This window comes from Saccostrea echinata, unplaced genomic scaffold, assembly GCF_033153115.1.
Source record: "Saccostrea echinata isolate AGI-Se365-2 ecotype Australia unplaced genomic scaffold, CSIRO_AGI_Sech_v1 ptg000020l, whole genome shotgun sequence".
Lineage (NCBI taxonomy): Eukaryota > Metazoa > Mollusca > Bivalvia > Ostreida > Ostreidae > Saccostrea > Saccostrea echinata.
The window spans coordinates 4,780,943-4,801,635 of NW_026889769.1; the positions used below are offsets into that span (position 1 = coordinate 4,780,943).

The following is a 20,693-nucleotide window of genomic DNA, read 5'->3' on the forward strand; positions in this document are numbered from 1 at the left end:
GTTACATTAAATCCAGTTTATTAATGTGAAATGTGAAACTTCAATGAAAAGGCGAATTGTCAAAAACACAACAATATCGTATTATGAAAAGAAATCTCTATCTCTCTCTCTTTTTTTTTTTTTTTTTTTTTTTTTTGCTCTTTTGCTGTCTATTTATTTTTAGTAACTCGAAAATATAACATTTTGGTACTCGTGGTGTGCATAAAAAAGTTCAAAGGTTTTAGCTTTATCTGCAGTTTTTAGTCACTTAAAAGTCAAATATATGTAATCCTTGTCATTCATAGAATCTCAGCATTGTATATCATTACAGTTCTATTATCAATCTATAAAACCTCGTTTTCTTATTGAAATAATAATCTCAGTTATCGGTTTAGTATGATATTGCTTAACTTGCCGTTGAATTATGTAAACGGGCTGATTTTGTTATTTGGACTTATTGAAATAAATCTTGTTAAGATCAAATTGTATTTAAACATGCATTGTACAAATTGAATTAAATGCTAAAAATATACTGCACAAAAGACTAAAAATATGTTTGAAAGTTTTTATTTTTGTGGCAGTGCAGGAGACCGGGGAAGAGGGCCAGGGTAATTTTATATTACCGGGACCTAACTACTTTACAGTGTATCTGTAGAGCTTTACAAGCTAGGATAAGCATATCCAAGTCTCTGGCATGGGGTCAGAATGGAATTTTTATATTGTAAAACTTCATATTTAATAACATTTGAAAACAATAACCTTAGAATTTCATACGATAAAGAAGCCGCGAGAAATGGGGGGGGGGGGGGATTCTACACACACCATCAAATAACAATATTTACATGTACCTAAATGTGTGCCACATCGTAAAAATTCGTCATTTAAAAACTCGGCCAGTCAAGGAATATTATGAACCAGTCGCATTTAACTGACTGGATATATAAAACTTTCAATTAATTTTACACCCCCCCCCCCCTCAGCCGAAAAAATATTATTAATTAATCTGCATGTCATTGATTCATAACGACAATATATATATATGTAATTATTTATGATTTATTTCTTAGAAAAATCTAATTGATATTAATTTTAAAAATGACATATTGATTTCATTCAAAGTTCGGATAAAGAGCTAGGTTCACTTTATGCATAAAATGGCCCTGTCCATAATTCAATTAATACACTATCACTATCTGTCCCATTTCATATATCAAAATAAAGTAGAGACTTTGTGCTCTTATTTCCTATAACAAAATTTCTTTTTGAGAATCCAGGTATTGGAAAACAGGCTTTGTGAAAATGCAATGTTCTTGAATTTTGCAGAAAAAAGGGGTATTTGACTACATTCAGTAAAGAATTAAAATATGAGCACAATCCTCGATCCAAAAATTAAAACATGTTTTATGATCTTCAGAAACAGATCGTTCATTATGTAATTGCACATTTTGGATCAGGGATTGTGCTCTATATGAAATATTGAAAAAATACTTCAACTTTTGGCAATTTTTAACGGAATTTACAGGATATGGTAAAAATGACGTATTTCATGACGTCATAATGCAATGACTAGAGAGAAAATTACGTCATGTTCAATAGATACACGGTCACCAAGGGTCCAAGTGATAAATACTGCATTGTCAACCAAAAGTGAGCAGTTTCAATTTTTCAGAGTTCACAGGGCCAAAAAAGGCCCAAAGTGGCTCTCGCTCTTTGTTGAAATGACAATAAAATACCCGATATCTATTAATAATTTAATTTTGTTTGTATTCTAGCCTCTGATTGGTTAATATCCAAAAAGGAACACAAATTATTTCTGTATAACCTGGTTTGGTATGGGGACACACCCCCCTGACAACCAGCTGAATCATCTGTATGCATACAATCCTCTCATTTCCAGTCCTCGGGATTCATGGAAAATTCCAGATTTAATAAATATACCTTTAACTTCAAACAATAATTCGATCTTACCACATGTAAACAAGCTGCTAGGCCTATGTATCAGTTTTTACCTCCCCTCGCTTCCCATCACTTCCGTTACTTCCGTTACTACGGTTGTATTATTGAGCGGCAAATTTGAAGCAATAAAAAGCAACGAAATTTTACACCCATATTTATTTAATGATTTTAAAATTAAATTATAAGGAATGACTCTAATTCTTGGCCAAATTATTCGAGTATAACCTGCTTTGGGTCAGTTTACGCTGTTTTATAATCCGCTTCGCGGATTATAAAGCGTAAACTGACCCAAACCAGGTTATACTCGAATAATTTGGCCAAGAATTAGAGTCATTCCTAAAATACCCAGTGTATACATGTTCTTTTAAAACCATTTAATTTTACAAATTCAAACAAAATCGTTATTCTAGGACGCAATTTTTCTCATGATTAACTAGATTTGATAGCAGTTAAGTTTCCAGTTCCAGGCATGTGAAGCTCAAGATCGCTGTTTGTTTTAAGAAATGAATTTAATTTTTGAAGATTCATGAGGACATGAACTACGACGCGTCACGCCGGCATATTTCATGAAGCGCGTTAGCGCTTCATGATAAATATGCCGGCGTGAAGCGTTGTAATTCACGTACCTCATGAATTTTCAAAAATTAAATTCATTTCTTATATTTACATTATTTTTCTGATGAGTTTCCATAAGTTACGCCATTCAACTGTCATTTTTGAAGCAAAACAGTTTGCACTATAGTTTTGACGTCAAGTACAGTATTATGACGTAACAATGGAGATATTCATGCTCATCTCATGGTAGTCAGGCGCGTAGCTGCCTATACGCAAATACGCAAGTGCGTACACATCATTTTCAGGAAAAAAGAAAAAAGAGGATTATTCGGAGAAAAAAATCTCAGTACCATCCAACAAAAATTCGTGTTTAAAATTATTCTGTGTCATACTGTGTTGATTTAAGAGCCATTCTCTGTAATGACTTGAAATTTTATATAGGGGCTGTGGCACGCATAGTCTCAGAATTTCTCCAAACTCTCTATGATAAAAGTCTTTGATACCGTAAACTCAAATCAGGCAAAAATTGGTTGCTACGTGTCATGGTTACCATAGCAACATGTCCTAAAGTTTGAAAAATGGCATTTTTCAACATCTTCAGAGTCCCACAGTTAACGTTTGCAGCAAAGCAAACAAGTGGCAATGACTGTTTCTGAAAGCTAAAGGCCTGGTGTCTTAAATGCATGATAAACATGTTTGGTAAATCATCTATAACATACGTTACTATGGAAACAATGTATTCAAAAGTAATAATTTTGTTCATTTACTTTTATAAAGTCATACACTTAAGAATAAAAACAATTATAGCTTGAAATGCGAGCAATTAATAGAGAAGAGATCCTTGTAACATATACCAAGGACAAAATATGATATTTCTCATAGGTTGGCAGTGGTTGCCATGGTTTTAATACCATGAAGGGATTTTAAATTTACTCTCTTAGTGTTTTAATCTTATCCTATCTTTTTAAAAAGCATATTTCTATATAACTGATGATCAATTTTTAAAGACCTTGGTGTAACCCTAATTTTCACATTTCAAAAAATTCAATTTCAATTCTTTAAATAGTGCGTTGCTATGGAAATAAGGCGAAAAAACATGTATAAAAATCTGAAAAATACTCTGTTTCCTTGGATACGTACCGTTGTATGTAGATTCCCAAGACTTTGATGATTGATATATGTGAACAACTAACCTGACTTTCAATTTTGACTATCACCCAATCTCTAACTGGATGCAAAAAGCTGGCACATAGGGTCTAATATTGACAAAAAAATAACAAAATTGAACATTTTCTCTTCTTGGTAACCATAGCAACAGTGTTGTATTTTTCAATAACCTTTATCAATATATGATATTCAACTTTAGTTCTACGAGATAAGTACTATTCAGGGTGATTCAAATAATATTTTTCTTGATTAAAAGGTTAGTAAATACCCAAAGCAGCAAAAAAATATCACTTTAAACAACTAGTACTTTGTTTCCATGGTTACACTGCAAAGTAACAATTAATCTAAATTTTTCTTATGTTGTCGGTGTTGCAAGGTCCTAAGGATGCATATGTGCCATTCATGAATTTTATTGTTTTTCCTCACGATAGTAGCATTAACCCAATCATAGCAACAGTTTTTGCATGGTGACACTGTGTTACCATGGCAACCATGAAAGTTATTTTTAGAATAATATTGCCAATACCTAATTACATGAGGTCAAATATTTTTCATTGTTTTTCTTACGTTGTTGATTGAGTTTGATCATGTAACATCTATCATTTGTGACTATAGAGCGTTTTTCAGCATTTTTCAGCATCTAAAATGTATTCAAAATGTACCCATGGTTACCACTTACTTAGAGATTAATTCTAAATAGTTTCTTTATAGCATAAGTGGCAACAAGGTGTCATGTTTTTGGGAGAATGGTTTGTTTGTTTTTCTTAGTCTTTATTAAGACTTAATAAAGATTTAAAGTAGCTGAAAATCTCAATTTTTTCAACTTTTCTGGCTGTTACCATGGCAACCAAGACACATAGCAACGAAATTTTATTTGATATATGTTTCTGGTGTCAAGTTGTAATAATGGGCAAAGTTTCATCAAAATCGGTGACCATGCGTGGCAAAGAAGTTTAAGTGGTTACAGAGAATCGCTATTAAAATTTTAATTTATCATGGCTGTATGATCAAACATTGATATTTTTTTTTTTTAAATCTTTGAAAAATCAAATTTCAGCCACATCGTTGCACGAATGCTATAATCTACTAGTATGATTTACAGTACGATATTTTTTTTGTTCATAATTAAAATTTTGTATACGTGTTTTTGAACGTTAAGAATGATTACATAATACCAATTAATATATCGGTTAAATTTTTAGCCTCAATTACATGTACAATAAGTTTCCATGGAATATTAATTTTCGTTAAAACAATAAATATTACTATGTGAATGAAATATTTTGGTAAAACTCCGGAGCTACTGGGCGCTCACCAGCAGGCATGTAGTATCAGGGGAGCCTCCCCATTACTTATTCCCAAAACCCGGCTAACCTTTTACTATTGAAAAAATATACATTGAAAGGGTGGACCCCACTCATTGTTGCACTATTGTTTAATCATGGTAATTTGGTAATGTATTAATAAAAATTTGGTTTGTGAAAGATGGACACCCCTCCCACTCAACAAACAAACACACACAAGAAATAGGACTTCGAATTTTGACAATCTTCCTTTATCGTCCTTGCTTGACAAAATTTTTAAAGTTGTATTTTTTTCCTGGCTGGCAAAAGTTATATTACGACCCTGACCAGAGCCCTATAACCCTGGGGGGGGGGGGACTCAAGACCCTCCATCCACCCAACCCCCTGCCGTTCTCTGCGTACACATCATTTCTATTCTGGCTACGCGCCTGGTAGTTCATGAGAAAATGAACAATCATCTAATTTGCAAAGAATCTTAAGGAAAAATACCTGGAAATGTAAATATTTGAAAATGACCCTGCTCATATACGTGTACGTAAGGAGAGAGTTCAAGGTGCAAAAATAAATTGAGGAATTATTTCAATATTATTTCAAACCTAACCAAATGACGTATTTGGAGGTTATGGGGTTGGTGGTGGGAAGGCATCCCCCCTGCACACCTAAAATGTAGGAAGATTTTTAAAATACGACAACCCTCGTATGCTATTAAACTCATGTTAACTACAAGTATTGCATGTTTCTGTCATTTAACTTTTAACCCCCCCACCCCCCCCCCCACCCCCCACCCCTCACACACACAATCCAACCACTGGTCATTCTGGATCTGTTCCTTTCATTTTAAATGCATGTGAATTATAATTCATCCATTTGTTTATAATTTATCAACTTGCTTACTTAAAATTAATTATTCAAAAATTTTCCTTGCTGTGACTGAAAAAATGTGTATCATTTCAATTTTAAAAAAGAAGTTTTGTTACCACATGCGGGAAGAAGTCCTTCTGATTTTTTGTTTGAAGATTTTTTTTTATCGAATATTGCTTAACATGCAGTGTATCAACTTAATGTCCTTAAATTGTTGTACAGCGTATACGGTAACTCACTACATTTCACAAATTTTCTGTCTAATTATATTTAGAAAACAAAAACAAAAAAACCAACAAATTTCACTACCCAGCAGCATCTATTTTATTGTTGTTCCCGATAATTTTTTTGAAATATTTTTTAACTTCACATTTTGAAAGAGATATCGTTTATACTGGATTCAACACCCCACCCCACCCCCCCCACCCCCAAAATGACATCATGTCCTATCGAGAGCCATGCTTAAAATGAGAAGATTTTCGAATGAATTCTACAGGTTTCTCAAACGATTATTACACGAGATAAATACTTTGGTTTTGAGAGAATAAATTGATATTGAACAGAAGCCGCTTGCTTCTCGGGTTTTCCTGACATTCCAGCATAGTGAAATGTAAAACAAACACTCATAACTCTATACGCCACTGCATGATGGATAATAGTTGATACAACTATTTATTATCATATTATACAATTATTAAAAGAGAAAAGAGAATCAAAAATGTTTCTGGAAATCCTCAATTACATACATTTACTACCGTAATAACATTACAATGCAAAGTGAAAGTCATGTTCACTCTGAAAACTTTTGACGTTGGTGCGAAAGTAACATGACGTCATTGTTTACCTGTTAAAGTATCATTGATATAAATGAAGAAAAAAACCTACTTAGAGTTGACGTAGGGCCATAAAAATTCAGATTTGGCAACTTCTAACCTTGCTCTATTAATATCCATGAAAAACTTAAAATGTGTAAAAATTGCCATAAGGGCCCTTTTCCCATGGGCGCAATCAGTCATGTAATGATGTATGATAGTTAGTTCCTCGATGACATTGCTCGGTCGTTAGGTTTGGTAACATTCAGTTGTTCCTGTTAATTTCTTGGGTCATGGATGAAGAGGTGAGACAATTCAAAAGTAAGTTAGATGAACAAAAGTTTGATATCTCAATGTAAACTTCATTATCTGAAAAATTAAAAATATAAAGTTTGCCAAAAAGCTAACACACACAGAAACTATATGTACAATAATTCTGAGAAAGAATATTTAGTGAAGTTTTTATCTTGAGTTAAAAAGGACAAAATTAAAGAACGATCTATCTGAGATTTTTCAACGCTCTCACATTCATTTTTCAGCACATTTTTTTGTGTTTTTGTTTTCTAGCACTATGTAAATCTGCTTTATTAAGTTAAAAGCGTACAAACCAGCCTTATTTTCCCGGATCATACATGGTATCGGTCGCTTGTGACCAAAAGTTGACACTGAATTAAAGTTAAACCTAAATAAAATAACGTAACTTCCATTAGTAGATGGCCCAATGTCCTTGGAGGGCTCACTTAAATCGGGGGGGGGGGGGGGGGGTCAAACGTTAGGTGTGTATCTAACAGGATTAACAAATCGCTAGGAACTGAGAAACAAACTCTGAAATTTCATCCTTAGTATTTCATGAAAAAAAAGTTTCTAAGTCTGGTTATTGTAATTAAAGAGATAGAAAACATTTACTCTACAGTTGTTTTTTTTATTTAAATTTGTGTACGATAATTAATTGTCATATAGAATTTGAAATGAAAAATAAAATCTAAATTTGGAGGAGGACACAGTCACTGCTTTACTTGGCTCAGGACATTGAACGAAATCAGAAGACACGTGGAACGAGGGGCGAGTGGAGGCCAAGGAGCCGGCATCCCCCTAACCCCCCACCCCCACACACTTTTTGTGACATATTTCGTACATTTTATCTAGAAAAACAATTAAAAATTTCTTGTCTTTTTTCCCGTCGCCCACCCAACTTTGAAAGTTGTACGTCCCTACAGTCTACTCTCCTTCCCACCCACCAGAGATGAATATCAAAACAAAGCAGATATGCTAAAGCACCAAAATACATATAATTGTAAGTTGAAAAGGAGACATTGGCCCAAATTATAAATTATATAAATATCCCCTCCCCACTTTTTTTTCCAAACATGAAAATGAAAATGTTCATTGAAAAGGCTGGTTGCCCCCCCCCCCCCCCCCCCACCACCACACACACTTTTTGTTGCAGTATAGTCAAATCGTCCGATGGTAATGTATTAATAGAATTTGTTTATGGAAGAACAAAGAATCGCTCCACCACCGAAAGTACCCCCACAAAATAGGATTTTCAAGTTTAAAGACAATTCTCTTTTTTATTCTTTTTTTTCTTATCAAAGATGTCAAATATTTGCCCCCCCCCCCTTTTTCAGAAACGATTCTACGTGCCTGTGTCTAAATGCTAGGATATTCATTGAGAACTCAATAATTTTAAATTATAAATCAAATACAAGATACAGTGAAAACAACATATTCTGGCCTTAATTTTTATTGTGAAAATTATTCATTCCATCATTGAAAAATGACATTTTTGTTTTAATTGAAAGTCGATCTATTATCATTATTGATTGATGTTTTTAATATTTTTATTATCCGGAGATCATTCAGCTCTATATCTTTTTCAGAGATCTACTACTGCTAAATGTATGGAAACAATTTTACCAAATCACAAATATTTTCACGACTTTATAGTACTGGAAATCTTTCGCCAGTTCATAAGACATCTATAAATGAGATTAATAAGGATTAATCTATATGAATTTTAATATTGTTGAAGGCTTTTCACACTCCTGCCAAAGTTAGTGGTAAAATATTTTTCTTTGATTTTTCAAAAAATGAAAGCATTCTTACTGACCACTTAAAATTAATATGATTAAAATCCAATTAATTCAGACATTTAAACAAAAATGACAAGGCTCTGAGGTTAGGTAAACAGTACGCAGGAACGATATCGGCTTCATTGATAGAAGAATTTTACTCTATCCGGATTTTTCCGTCAATCCGTTTAACGGTGTAAGTGGTCATAACAGAGCAAGTATACATGTTTAAGTCCAAATTAAGATAATCTGGAGTCTTTTAAAAATGGGGTCCCATGTAGTAATAGCTCGACATGATGTTATCACAATGTTTCAAATACGCAAACGAGCGATAATCAACATACACAGCCGTGATCTCCATTATGGATAACTATAATGTATATATTAACATTTTATCTTTGGTAAGTATAAGATGTATACATTGAATTATTTTGTGTTGACCAAATTATGGTTTTCTTTTAAAACTAATATTAACAAAAATACCTTTAATATAATGCTTCATATCCATTTTTTTAACTTTAAAAATTTAAAAGCATCTTACACTGTACAAATTCTTTTAAATTTCCACATTTAAGATATTTCTACGCATTTTTTAAAGTTATGTTTTATAATTTCTATTGTAGACACTCGTTTGGCTAGGTAAGCTTTCTCGTCTTTATATATAATGCATAAACACCTTCGCATATCTGCACAATTCTTTTATATTTATTTATTTTTTGACTGAAGATTTTTTGGGGATTCTATTGTAATTAAAAAAAAAATAATATTGTACTTGTTTGCTTGTTTGAGTACAACTTTTCAAGAATTCTTCAAATAATTGTAATGAATTGAAAAATGAATACGGAGAATGTATCGCATTGTCTGGGTGGAGGTAAATACATGTACATGTATAAAAATTGTAAATTTTGCATTTACCCATTAAATTTTAAGTTTAGAACATAATAAAAGAGAAACTATAAGCAATCTTAAATCACGTTATTGTACAAGAATATTACACCTCTTGACACGCCACATAAAGATATACCAGTAACTGCTGTCCATTTTCAGACATGGAATCAAAACTCCATACTGACACAATTTAAGAAAATGTAATTAACATGTGAGGTTCAAACTAAATTTTTCGCCTATTCCTAAGAAGTTTTTAACAAAAGTTTTTTTTTAAATGGTCTATGATTTTGAAGCAAAAATGTTTTCTTCAAAACACAAAAGGTAACTTTCTTTGAAATATAGGAAGAATTCTTTTACTAGATTTCGTAAAAAATGACATGAATTTTTTTAACAACATTTTGAGCAACAATAAACCAAGTCAGATAAGCGTGAAAAATTCCGTAGTTTGTTTGAAAACGATTGACCAGTGTTATAAAATGTGAATGTATGTTTCAAATTGAGAAAATAAAACAGCTTGATTTTGATGGTTTATGTTCTGTAAATTTATACACATAGCTACACAGTTACAGAATAAAGAGCACACGAGAGAGCTGTTTTTAATTAGTACATGTATATCAATCTAACGAAAGGTCTGTGATATTTTACTACACTTATATGTACTTAAGATTATTATACAAAATAATATTGACTTCTGTCTGAACAGAACAAACCACTACTGGACGCTCGTATTAAATTGTTACTTTGTTGTGCTACACTAACGAGATACAGTAGCAATGTGTATCAACACTGACATAAGGACATTTTTGTTTGACTATCCGATATACCAACATAACACGGCGAAGGAGACTTAGCTGAAAAGTTTACGCTTAGAGTGGCGTAATTCTGAAGTGTTGGTTTTAAAGATTTTCCTAAAGATAGTTTGCTTGCCTAAGAAGGGAGATAAGACAGGAGGTAGAAGTTTCTGGTAATTTTTCTGTTAACTTTGCAATAAATGGTAAATGAAAAAAAAAGATTCGACTCTTTAGAGTAATGCAATTATATAAGAGGTGATAATCTTATAAACCAATATACATGTACTTGCTCTTGGTTAGTAAGGAAACACATCATGACGAAGTTGTGTATAAATAATAAAAATTGTTGTGCCTAAACAACTTTCTCAACTTTAATTAAGACACAGAGAGAGAACTGAAGAATCTTTCAGAGGTTTATGTAACATTATTCTTCACAAAACAACCCCAATCACTTGGGTACAAACATTACTGATATATATAATGTCTTTCGGTACATGTAGGTCAATAGAATGAGCTCAACATAGAAATCCATTAAGTGCATATAAATAAAGAACTTGTTTACCAATAAATAGCACAATTAGATATTAAAGTAGAAACATACATGTAAAGATATATTTATGCTTAAAGGAGCACAAGGACCAAACAGAGAGCTAGTGTACCTATTTTACTTGAGCCCTCCCGTTTTGAAATTGCTTTCTATACCTGATAGCTAAATGCAAAATAAAGCTCAGTCTCAACGGAAATCCCTAAACTGTAAATTAAATGAAAATATATTTATTTTATTCAGTGAATTACATTCCAGGTAACACAGACTCACAATTCATCTTTAATCTCGCTGAGTCCTCAAGCACAGGTAAGCTATAAGGATATTGACTTAAGCACCTCTCGTGTGTATACAAGCAGTGTAAGTGATGTGCATTATCTCTTTATGCTGTTAGTCTTTGAACTTTGCCATTAACCCCATCCCTTTTTATTCTTCGCCAAAGATTGTTCTCAGGATGCAGACATCGCTTTCCTCATCGACACCTCCAGAAGTCTGGGTCTACAAGCTTACAAAAAGGAGCTCCACTTTGTAGAAAGAGTCTTGGAGCGATACGAGATAGGAACGAACAAAACCAAAGTAGCGGTGATTACCTTCAGCGCTGGCAGCAAACTGGAGTTTGACTTTAACCGTTATAATAGAAAAGATGAAGTTTTGCGGGCCATTAGAAGTATTCCGTACACGGACGGATTGTGTACTACCATATATAGGGCACTAAAACAAGCTAGAGAGGAAGTGTTTGTTCCACAGGCCGGCGACAGAGAAAACTTCAAGAATTTGGCCGTCATTCTGACGGATGGAGAGACAAACCCAGGTATAAGCAATGGGTATTCATTGGAATTTGAAATCAGATCTTACTTTATTATCCTACAAGAGGAGTACCCTTTTTTTCGTGCTTAAGAACAAAATGCTTCAAAATCGCAGTCTCGTAGAATGAAATTTAGTGCTTCTTGTATCAACATTGAAAATACAATACATGTACGTATACCCACCATGCCTGAAAGGTTGTGCACATGCATGCGTATTCCAAAAACATAATAAAATACCACAAGAGTACCTTCATCACACATGTAGCATATTACTTTCAAAAACAGTAAGACAAAAAGATTACTTCGTTGAATGTAGATCTTCAGTGTAAAGAATGTTTGCTACGCCTTTGAGTGTCTTTCTTGGGCTCTGTAAGAGTAAACCGATTTTAGCCTTTAAGGTTTTTTTAATAAGCGATTATTCTTGCATATTGTAGGTAGGTACGATCTCTATACTTTACCAAAGGCTAAATCCCTAACGAGACAGGAAGCAAACGACTTGAAGTTTCATGGTGTGGAGGTGTTTGGTATTGGAGTGGGTCATCGTGTGGACCACGTGGAGATGATAGGGATATCTAGTGGGGCCAGGAATTATTATCGCGTGGACGACATCGACGATTTAGAGAAATCCAGACTGTTTCACATACTCCTTAATAAAGTCTGTGCAAGTAAGTCCCGCCTCCCCCTTCTCTTTCTCTCTCCAGACTTTTTAAAAAAAAATGACTGTCGTGTTTCCATATACTACGAAAGCCCATTGAGCTCATTTTCGTATGTAAAACAAATATTTTTCGCGTTAAAACGCGAAACTTTCGCCTTATAACGCGAAATTAAATATATATTGTCATGTTAATCAGGAACCCATGTTCTTGATTGACAGACGAGAAACACGAACGCAGACGGGGACTTCTATGAATTTATAAGTGACATTTCTTCAGAATTAAGTAGCTGCAATACTTATCAAAGCATAAACCATTCACTTATTTCATACACATGGGGATAGTAAGAAGTACTTCAATTACTTCTTGTAGACCAGTCCATTTAGTAATTAACTTCCCTTGTTATTCTTTTCATGCCTAACTCGAAATTTTTTATCGATTTACTTAATTAACAGTCAAACATTTACTTTTCTATGGAGTTCAGTATACAGTAAAACACGCTTATAGCGAACCCGCTTATAATGTATTGACACTTACAGCAAAATGATTTCGATTTTCCATGGCATTAAAATATATTATGAATTTAACTTCGTTATAAACGTGTCTTACTGTATTAAATAGCATCTGATTCTTTGTACACATCTATTAAGAAAAAGTGTTTAAAAAATGAAGGAAAAAAAAAAACAATAAATGTAATTCAATAATTCTGTAATGTATAACACATACATAATTTGACCAGAGATATAATATGTTTTCTATGTCTCTGATTTGACCAACTGAGGTTATTATAAATGAGCATAAATTGATCATTTAGGAGGGCTTAAATTTAACAATAAAGTGCACCGCCACAGCGTATGATACGCCCATATCACGTGTTCCTGATTAACATGACTATATATAAAATATATATAATTTCGCTTTTTAACGCGAAAGTTTCGCGTTATTCGAGAAAGTTTCGCGTTATAACATGAAAAATATTTTTTATTTACCTACGAAAATGAGCTCAATGGGCTTTCGTAATATACGGATAAATGTACATGTATGTAGTTAAATTTTTTGAAGAACAAACTTGGTTATCCTTTCAGAGGCTAAGACCTCTCTCATGATTGTGCTTGCTTCCTACATAAATCAAAAATGGCTATCATATTCTACATGCATATTTATGCCCTGTTCACACGGAGAGTTTAATTCGAATTAAACGTAAGTTACTGCGAAATAAATTTGAACCGCGTTCACACGGAGAATTTAATGCGAATTAGTTTAATTCGAATTAATTTACTGCGCATTAAATTACTTCGCATTAGCTCCGTGTGAACGCTAAGCGAAGCTAATTCGAATTAAATTTTGACGCATGCGTAAGGGCAGAATTAAGTCAAAGACCACTTGTCGGTGGTCAGATATAGTAATTTGTGCTATTTTTGAGTAGAAAACCAAAGAAAATTATGTTAATCAATAAAATGTGTACAGACACTATGACATTATGTAAAATGTACCTGCTCTGCACAATGTTACGTGATTTGAAAATGACGTCATAATAGGCTTACAGAATAGCCTTAGTGTAGAAATATAATTTTAATTCGCATTAGTTTACTTCGCATTAGCTCTCGTGTGAACGCAATCTAATTCGCATTAGTTTAATTCGCATTAGTTTACTTTGAATTAACTTACTGCGAATTAAACTCTCCGTGTGAACAGGGCATTAAAGTCTTCGTCGTTTATAGCAAACACTAAATAAATGCTTTTAATTATATTTATACAAGTATATAAAAGTTTTCCCACTTTGTCTCGTTCTTATACACTGTAAATTTTAATAAATAGCTAGATTAAATTTTCACGTCTTTCAAAATAGTCTGAATTTTGTTTAAGTGTGATTTTTATTGTTTTGGTAGCCAAAAGGTAAACGGAATTTTATGACATGAACTCGCTAAGAGCTACAAAATGTGATAATCTAACTCTGTTTTTCTAACCTTTCAGGTCCCCTAAGACGGCGTAGGTACATGTGTAGTTCACGATTTTATTGCGAGCACTCTTATACACTTTCACATTGAACTCATATTTGTGTTTTAATGCACTGTCTGTATGCAAAAAGATGCTATTTTACAGGTCAACATATATGTACAAAATATCAAGAGGGGAAAAAAATCTTAAGAAAGTTTTTACTGATATTTTTTTTTTATTTTTTACTTTTTATAGAAGATAATGTTATAACACTACTGTCAAATCACACATAATAATGGACAGAAATTCATCGTTTCAATTTCAAACCTCTTAGCTTCATTTTGTCTGCTACAAATCACTATAACGAATAGGTGTATTTTACTTTTCTTTTTTTTTTTAATTTGACTACTGTAAATACAACTCTTTTAACTTCAACGCTTTTGTCAAGATCCATGTTCGTGCACAAACGAGCAAAATAGGTTTCATGGGTATAAATTTTATTTATGTTTTTAATCGTATTCATACTTGAATGAATTTCTGTCAATGCTCTCACGCATTGTTTTCCTTCCATGTGTAGCTCGAACTATCGAGATCATCTACCTGCATTTTTATTAATTTAAGTCTCCTTTTCACATTATATCAGGGGGTGGGGTTTAAATTTCACAATTTTCATGACAATACAGTGTTATAAGATTTTGTACGAGGCTTTTAGCTGTAGCTAGTCTACGACCAGTTATCGGAATATATTGTCTTTACTACTCTGTCTTAGTATTTCTATATACAGTTTTAGTTCGATTGTGAATCATTCTCATATTCAATAAAATGAAAATAAATTATTTACAGATAATGTTTAATTAAAATGAAACCGGCTTGTAAGGACTTAAAGTAAACATAAACTTTCATTATATTTTCCTGTAGGGTGTAACAACAAACCTGCAGACATCTTCTTCATTGTGGACAAATCCTCCAGTCTCGGCAGTGTGGCAAATTTTGACAAGGAACTATCCTTCATTGCCAGATTTGTAGAGGGGTTTAACATTGGACAGGGTACCCAGGACGTGAGGGTCGGTGTTATATCCTTTAGCACGGACGCCCAGTTAGAATTCGGACTCTCTGCTTACGGCGACAAAAGAAGTTTACAAGACGCACTGCTAGATATTAAATTCTCGCTTGGAAATACGTATACTCATAAGGCGTTTGAAATTTTACTAAATCAGGGATTCTCGGCTTCACCGCGCCCCCTTACAGTGCCTCGTGTGGGTAAGAGATATGTATAGTCACAATTAATAAAAATCTAACGAAAAAATACTGATGATATAATGTAGCGTCAGTGGGTGGAGCCAACAACAAAAAAAAACAACATTAATCATTCATCCTCTTACCTCTTATGATACATATTATATTATGCATGTGGATAATTATAAAACGCACCATTGACTTGATTTTTTGTATCAGAAATGAATTCTTCCACTAACAATTTTTAAAAGTATATCGTCAATGTGTATATATGCTACACGAATTCATTAATTGCAGTAGTTACAACAAAGCCAGAACCCATTTAATAGAGAATGCAGCATTTCGCCTGGTTTAGGAATTAATTCTAACATACTCCTTTGCGAAAATAGCTTTTTATTTCTAGTTTAAACGGAAATATTTTTGGATTTTATGATGCAGTTAGTACAAAACTCTTTTCTTCTTAAACTTTCAGTAAGGCGTGACATTCTCGGCGATACATAATTAGCGTCTCTCAAATGGTGACCTAGATTCTCATTGGTTAAGAAATTAATAACATTAGCAACTTTAGATTGTTGTTAACAAACGATGAGATGACATAAGCCACACCTCTTTCCTGTAAGAAACGATGTAATTGGTTCCTTGCGTCACTCGTTGACTCTGACTCATTTTTATCCCATGTGTATTCACCCGTGAATGAAAAGCTGTGTAAATTTCAGTACTGATGAGCTAATCTGGCAACCAATGAGAATCTAGGTCACTATTTGAGAGACGCTAATTACTTATCGCCGAGAATGTCACGCCTTACTGAAAGTTTTAGGAGAAAAGAGTTTTGTACTACTATGAATTTCCTTTAATATATATATATATATATATATATATATATATATATATATATATATATATATATATATATATATATATATATATATATATATTAATCCTTCCCTAAAGGATTTGTCCTTGACAGGTAACATTGACTATATGTGTAGATTCCTTAATTCTTTTAAATATTTTCAAGGGTGTAAATTCCTTTTCAAGTATGTAACTTTCCAAGTAGGCCACTTCAACTAAAAGTGTTCTCAAGGAAAAAGTATGAAGTGAAAAAATAAAAATGAAATTTTCATTTAATGGTATTAATGAAATAATTACCACGCCCGATCTATATACCATTTCTTAACTTTGGCCCAGTTTGGCATATGTTTACTGACCCTCTGGTAAGGGAGATAGCTCTAACTGGGATAAATGATTATTATTCCATTATTAAATTTCGCGTTCAAGTCCATTTCTTTCAAATTGTGTCATGCAAGGTAGGCTGAAATTGTGTGCATTTAATTATAAGTTAGATTTCTTTTTGAAAATCATCAGCGTTAAAGCAAACTTTTCTATGAGTGAAGAGAGGAATAATGAAGCTTAACTTAAACTGAGGCTCTTTGAGATGTTCTTATCGAAATCAACTAGTCTCTGTACACATCTAAGGTACATATAACATAAACTGAGGTCCTTTGAGAGGTTCTAATCGAAATCAACTAGTCTCTATACACATCTAAGGTACATATATAACTTAAACTGAGGCCCTTTGAGAGGTTCTTATCGAAATCAACTAGTCTCTGTACACATCTAAGGTACATATATAACTTAAACTGAGGCTCTTTGAGATGTTCTTATCGAAATCAACTAGTCTCTGTACACATCTAAGGTACATATATAACTTAAACTGAGGCTCTTTGAGATGTTCTTATCGAAATCAACTAGTCTCTGTACACATCTAAGGTACATATAACATAAACTGAGGCCCTTTGAGAGGTTCTTATCGAAATCAACTAGTCTCTATACACATCTAAGGTACATATATAACTTAAACTGAGGCTCTTTGAGATGTTCTTATCGAAATCAACTAGTCTCTGTACACATCTAAGGTACATATAACATAAACTGAGGTCCTTTGAGATGTTCTAATCGAAATCAACTTGTCTCTGTACACATCTAAGGTACATATATAACTTAAACTGAGGCCCTTTGAGAGGTTCTAATCGAAATCAACTAGTCTCTATACACATCTAAGGTACATATAACTTAAACTGAGGCCCTTTGAGAGGTTCTAATCGAAATCAACTTGTCTCTGTACACATCGTAACTTAAAGTGAAGCCCTTTGAGATGTTCTAATCGAAATCAACTTGTCTCTATACACATCTAAGGTACATATAACTTAAAGTGAGGCCCTTTGAGATGTTCTAATCAAAATCAACTCGTCTCTGTACACATCTAAGGTACATGTTACTTAAACTGAGGCCCTTTGAGAGGTTCTAATCAAAATCAACTCGTCTCTGTACACATCTAAGGTACATGTTACTTAAACTGAGGTCCTTTGAGAGGTTCTAATCAAAATCAACTTGTCTCTATACACATCTAAGGTACATATAACTTAAAGTGAGGCCCTTTGAGAGGTTCTAATCAAAATCAACTTGTCTCTATACACATCTAAGGTACATATAACTTAAAGTGAGGCCCTTTGAGATGTTCTAATCAAAATCAACTCGTCTCTGTACATATCTAAGGTACAAACAACTTAAACTGAGGCCCTTTGAGAGGTTCTAATCGAAATCAACTAGCCTCTATACACATCTAAGGTACATAAAGATAGACTCTCTCTTCATTAATATGAAAATGTTCAATATGAAGACGATTCTTGGTTTCTAACATAAAATGGAGATTAAATTGAAATGCAAGCAAATTAAATATACATTAGTATTTACATAGGACAAATTCTTGTTGAGAATGACATAGTGATAAAGAAATATTAGAGTTATTGGTCTTTGCAAAGGAAGTTGGTTTACTGAAGGTTTTTCAGAAGTTCATATATTGAACAAGTAGAATTATTGCAGGTGTGATTATGACAGACGGCCAGTCTACAAATCCATACAAACTGGACGACGTTCTAAAGCTGGTCAAACTCAGAGGAATAGAAATATTCTCTATTGGTATGTTATACTACATGACATAAAACATGTTGTCACAAACTTCAAGATTTCATCATTTTAATTTAATAACCATATTTTTTTTTATCAAGACATAATCTCAAATGATTTAAGCTAAAACTTAATCATAAACAGTTAGTTGTATTCCAATCAGATACTAGTAGTGATATACATGTAGTAATTTGCTTTTATAGGTACTTAAGGTCATACGCAACGTACATGTTCCTTACAATGTGACTTTCCCACTGATGATTTAAAGATATTCTTGATCTAAAATTATAGTACCATCAGGTGTTCCTAGACAAAAAGTCAGCATACATTACCAGGAGTTTTGAACAGATATCAAATGATGAATATTCTTGTTTTTAAAGAAAAACTCACAAAATATAGTTGTAGGCGGTATTTTTCCTCAAAATTTAATTCAGAGGAGGAATACAGCATAACCTTCAATCATAAAATCGCACCAAGGTCCTTCAATTATTGGAACATTTGTCTTAAATTATGCAGGGAATAAGAAAACAATGTTTAAAATAACGTTGCGTGTGTCCTTACTCTTAGGAGACCCATGAACGTAATTCCCAAAATGAGATAGGCAAAGGAAAAGGAAAAAAAAATCAAGTAGATGTACTCTTTCAGTTCACAAAAAAGGATAACTTATTTGAAATAAGAATATTGTGTATATCAGGATAATTTTTATATGATTTTGGATATTTATGGGTTTGTCATCCCTCTATCCACTTCACAAGCACTTGTTTCTGTAATAAATTTTTGACCTATAGTATAATAATAACAAAAGGTATCCAATACCGAACTACACGGAGTACCCCCTCCCTCAGAATCGCACTCATTTACAATTTCAGAGGACGTGCACTGGCAAACTGTTTATACCTGTGTCTTCTACAATAATTTATCTACACAACCAAATATGGCATGCTTGTCTTTATTTTCTTTTATCTCCGTAAACAGCGTCAAACTCTGCTCGCCGAGTGGAAAAGTCGAAGTCAACCATGAAATGGTATGTGCTAATCCCGGGCAGAGAGCAAAATTAAAAAAATGAGTGGGTTTAAAAATTCAATTCCACTGTTTAAATATTTCAGTGAATAAAAAAAATTTGCTTTCCTCTCAATTTCCAAAAAAACACTACGATATTTTTCCGATATAATTTTAGAAACAGATTTTTAGCCAATCAAAATCTCTGCCCGAGATTAGCACATATACAATTCCATGGTTGAGTTCGACCTTTGCACTCGGCGAGCAGCGTTTTGACGCTGTTTACGGAGATAAAAGAAAATAAAGACAAGCATGCCATATATGGATTGTGTAGATAAATTATCGTAGAAGACATGGGTATAAACAGTTTGCCAGTGCATTTCCTCTGAAAGTGTAAATGAGTGCGATTCTGGGGGAGGGGGGTACTCCATGTAATTCGGAGTTGGATACCTTTTGTTATTATTATAATTTGGGTCAAAAATTTATTACAGAAACAAGTGCCTGTGATCCACTTATATAAATCATTTAAAGTTAACGATTTTCAAAAAGAAATTCAATTTGATAGCGATGACCTTTTAACTTGACCAATTTAAAAGTGTAACACATTTATAATTATTTTTCCCAATGAGAGTTATCTCTCTTCTAAAGATCAATGAACCTTAATGCATTACTGAAAACTGCAAAACGTAAATCTGGGATAGATTACTAAGTAATAGCTTAATAATACTAGTATTATCTTTTAAACTAATAGACTGGCAAATAAAAGACAAATTTATTTTAACCAATATGTTCGAAAAACACCCAAATAAAATCAACATATGCCTATATTTTACTTAAGGTTTTGGGAGTGTGGACATCCCAGAGTTAAATAAGATGGCAACAGTTCCGGATCACACTCACGTATTTGTCGTGGATGATATTCACACGCTCGACACCGTGCGGGACGAATTATATCTGGAGATCTGCAATCTGATTGGACAGTCCTAATACACCCCTACCCAGTGGCCAAATCTACCTCATACGTACCTTATATTTATTTCGGTTATTTAATTTCACTTTTGAGTAGACAGTCGTTTTGGCGGTCTACTTTCAACTACAAGATTGATATCAAAAGGCAATTTGTAAAACTAATAACATGCAATAATGCTTTTCAAGATTTTTAAAA

General features: G+C 33.1%; 1 protein-coding gene across 1 annotated transcript; it reads left to right on the forward strand.

The window, feature by feature from the left end:
- Positions 1–6,927: 6,927 nt before the first annotated feature.
- Positions 6,928–20,690, forward strand: LOC133189849 (collagen alpha-1(XII) chain-like). Its single transcript, XM_061325241.1, has 7 exons — positions 6,928–6,955; positions 11,173–11,238; positions 11,372–11,740; positions 12,170–12,400; positions 15,245–15,586; positions 18,446–18,541; positions 20,367–20,690. The coding sequence occupies exons 1-7, from the start codon at positions 6,928–6,930 to the stop codon at positions 20,513–20,515; spliced, it is 1,281 nt and encodes a 426-aa protein (XP_061181225.1). The 3' UTR covers positions 20,516–20,690.
- The last annotated feature ends 3 nt before the right edge of the window (positions 20,691–20,693 follow it).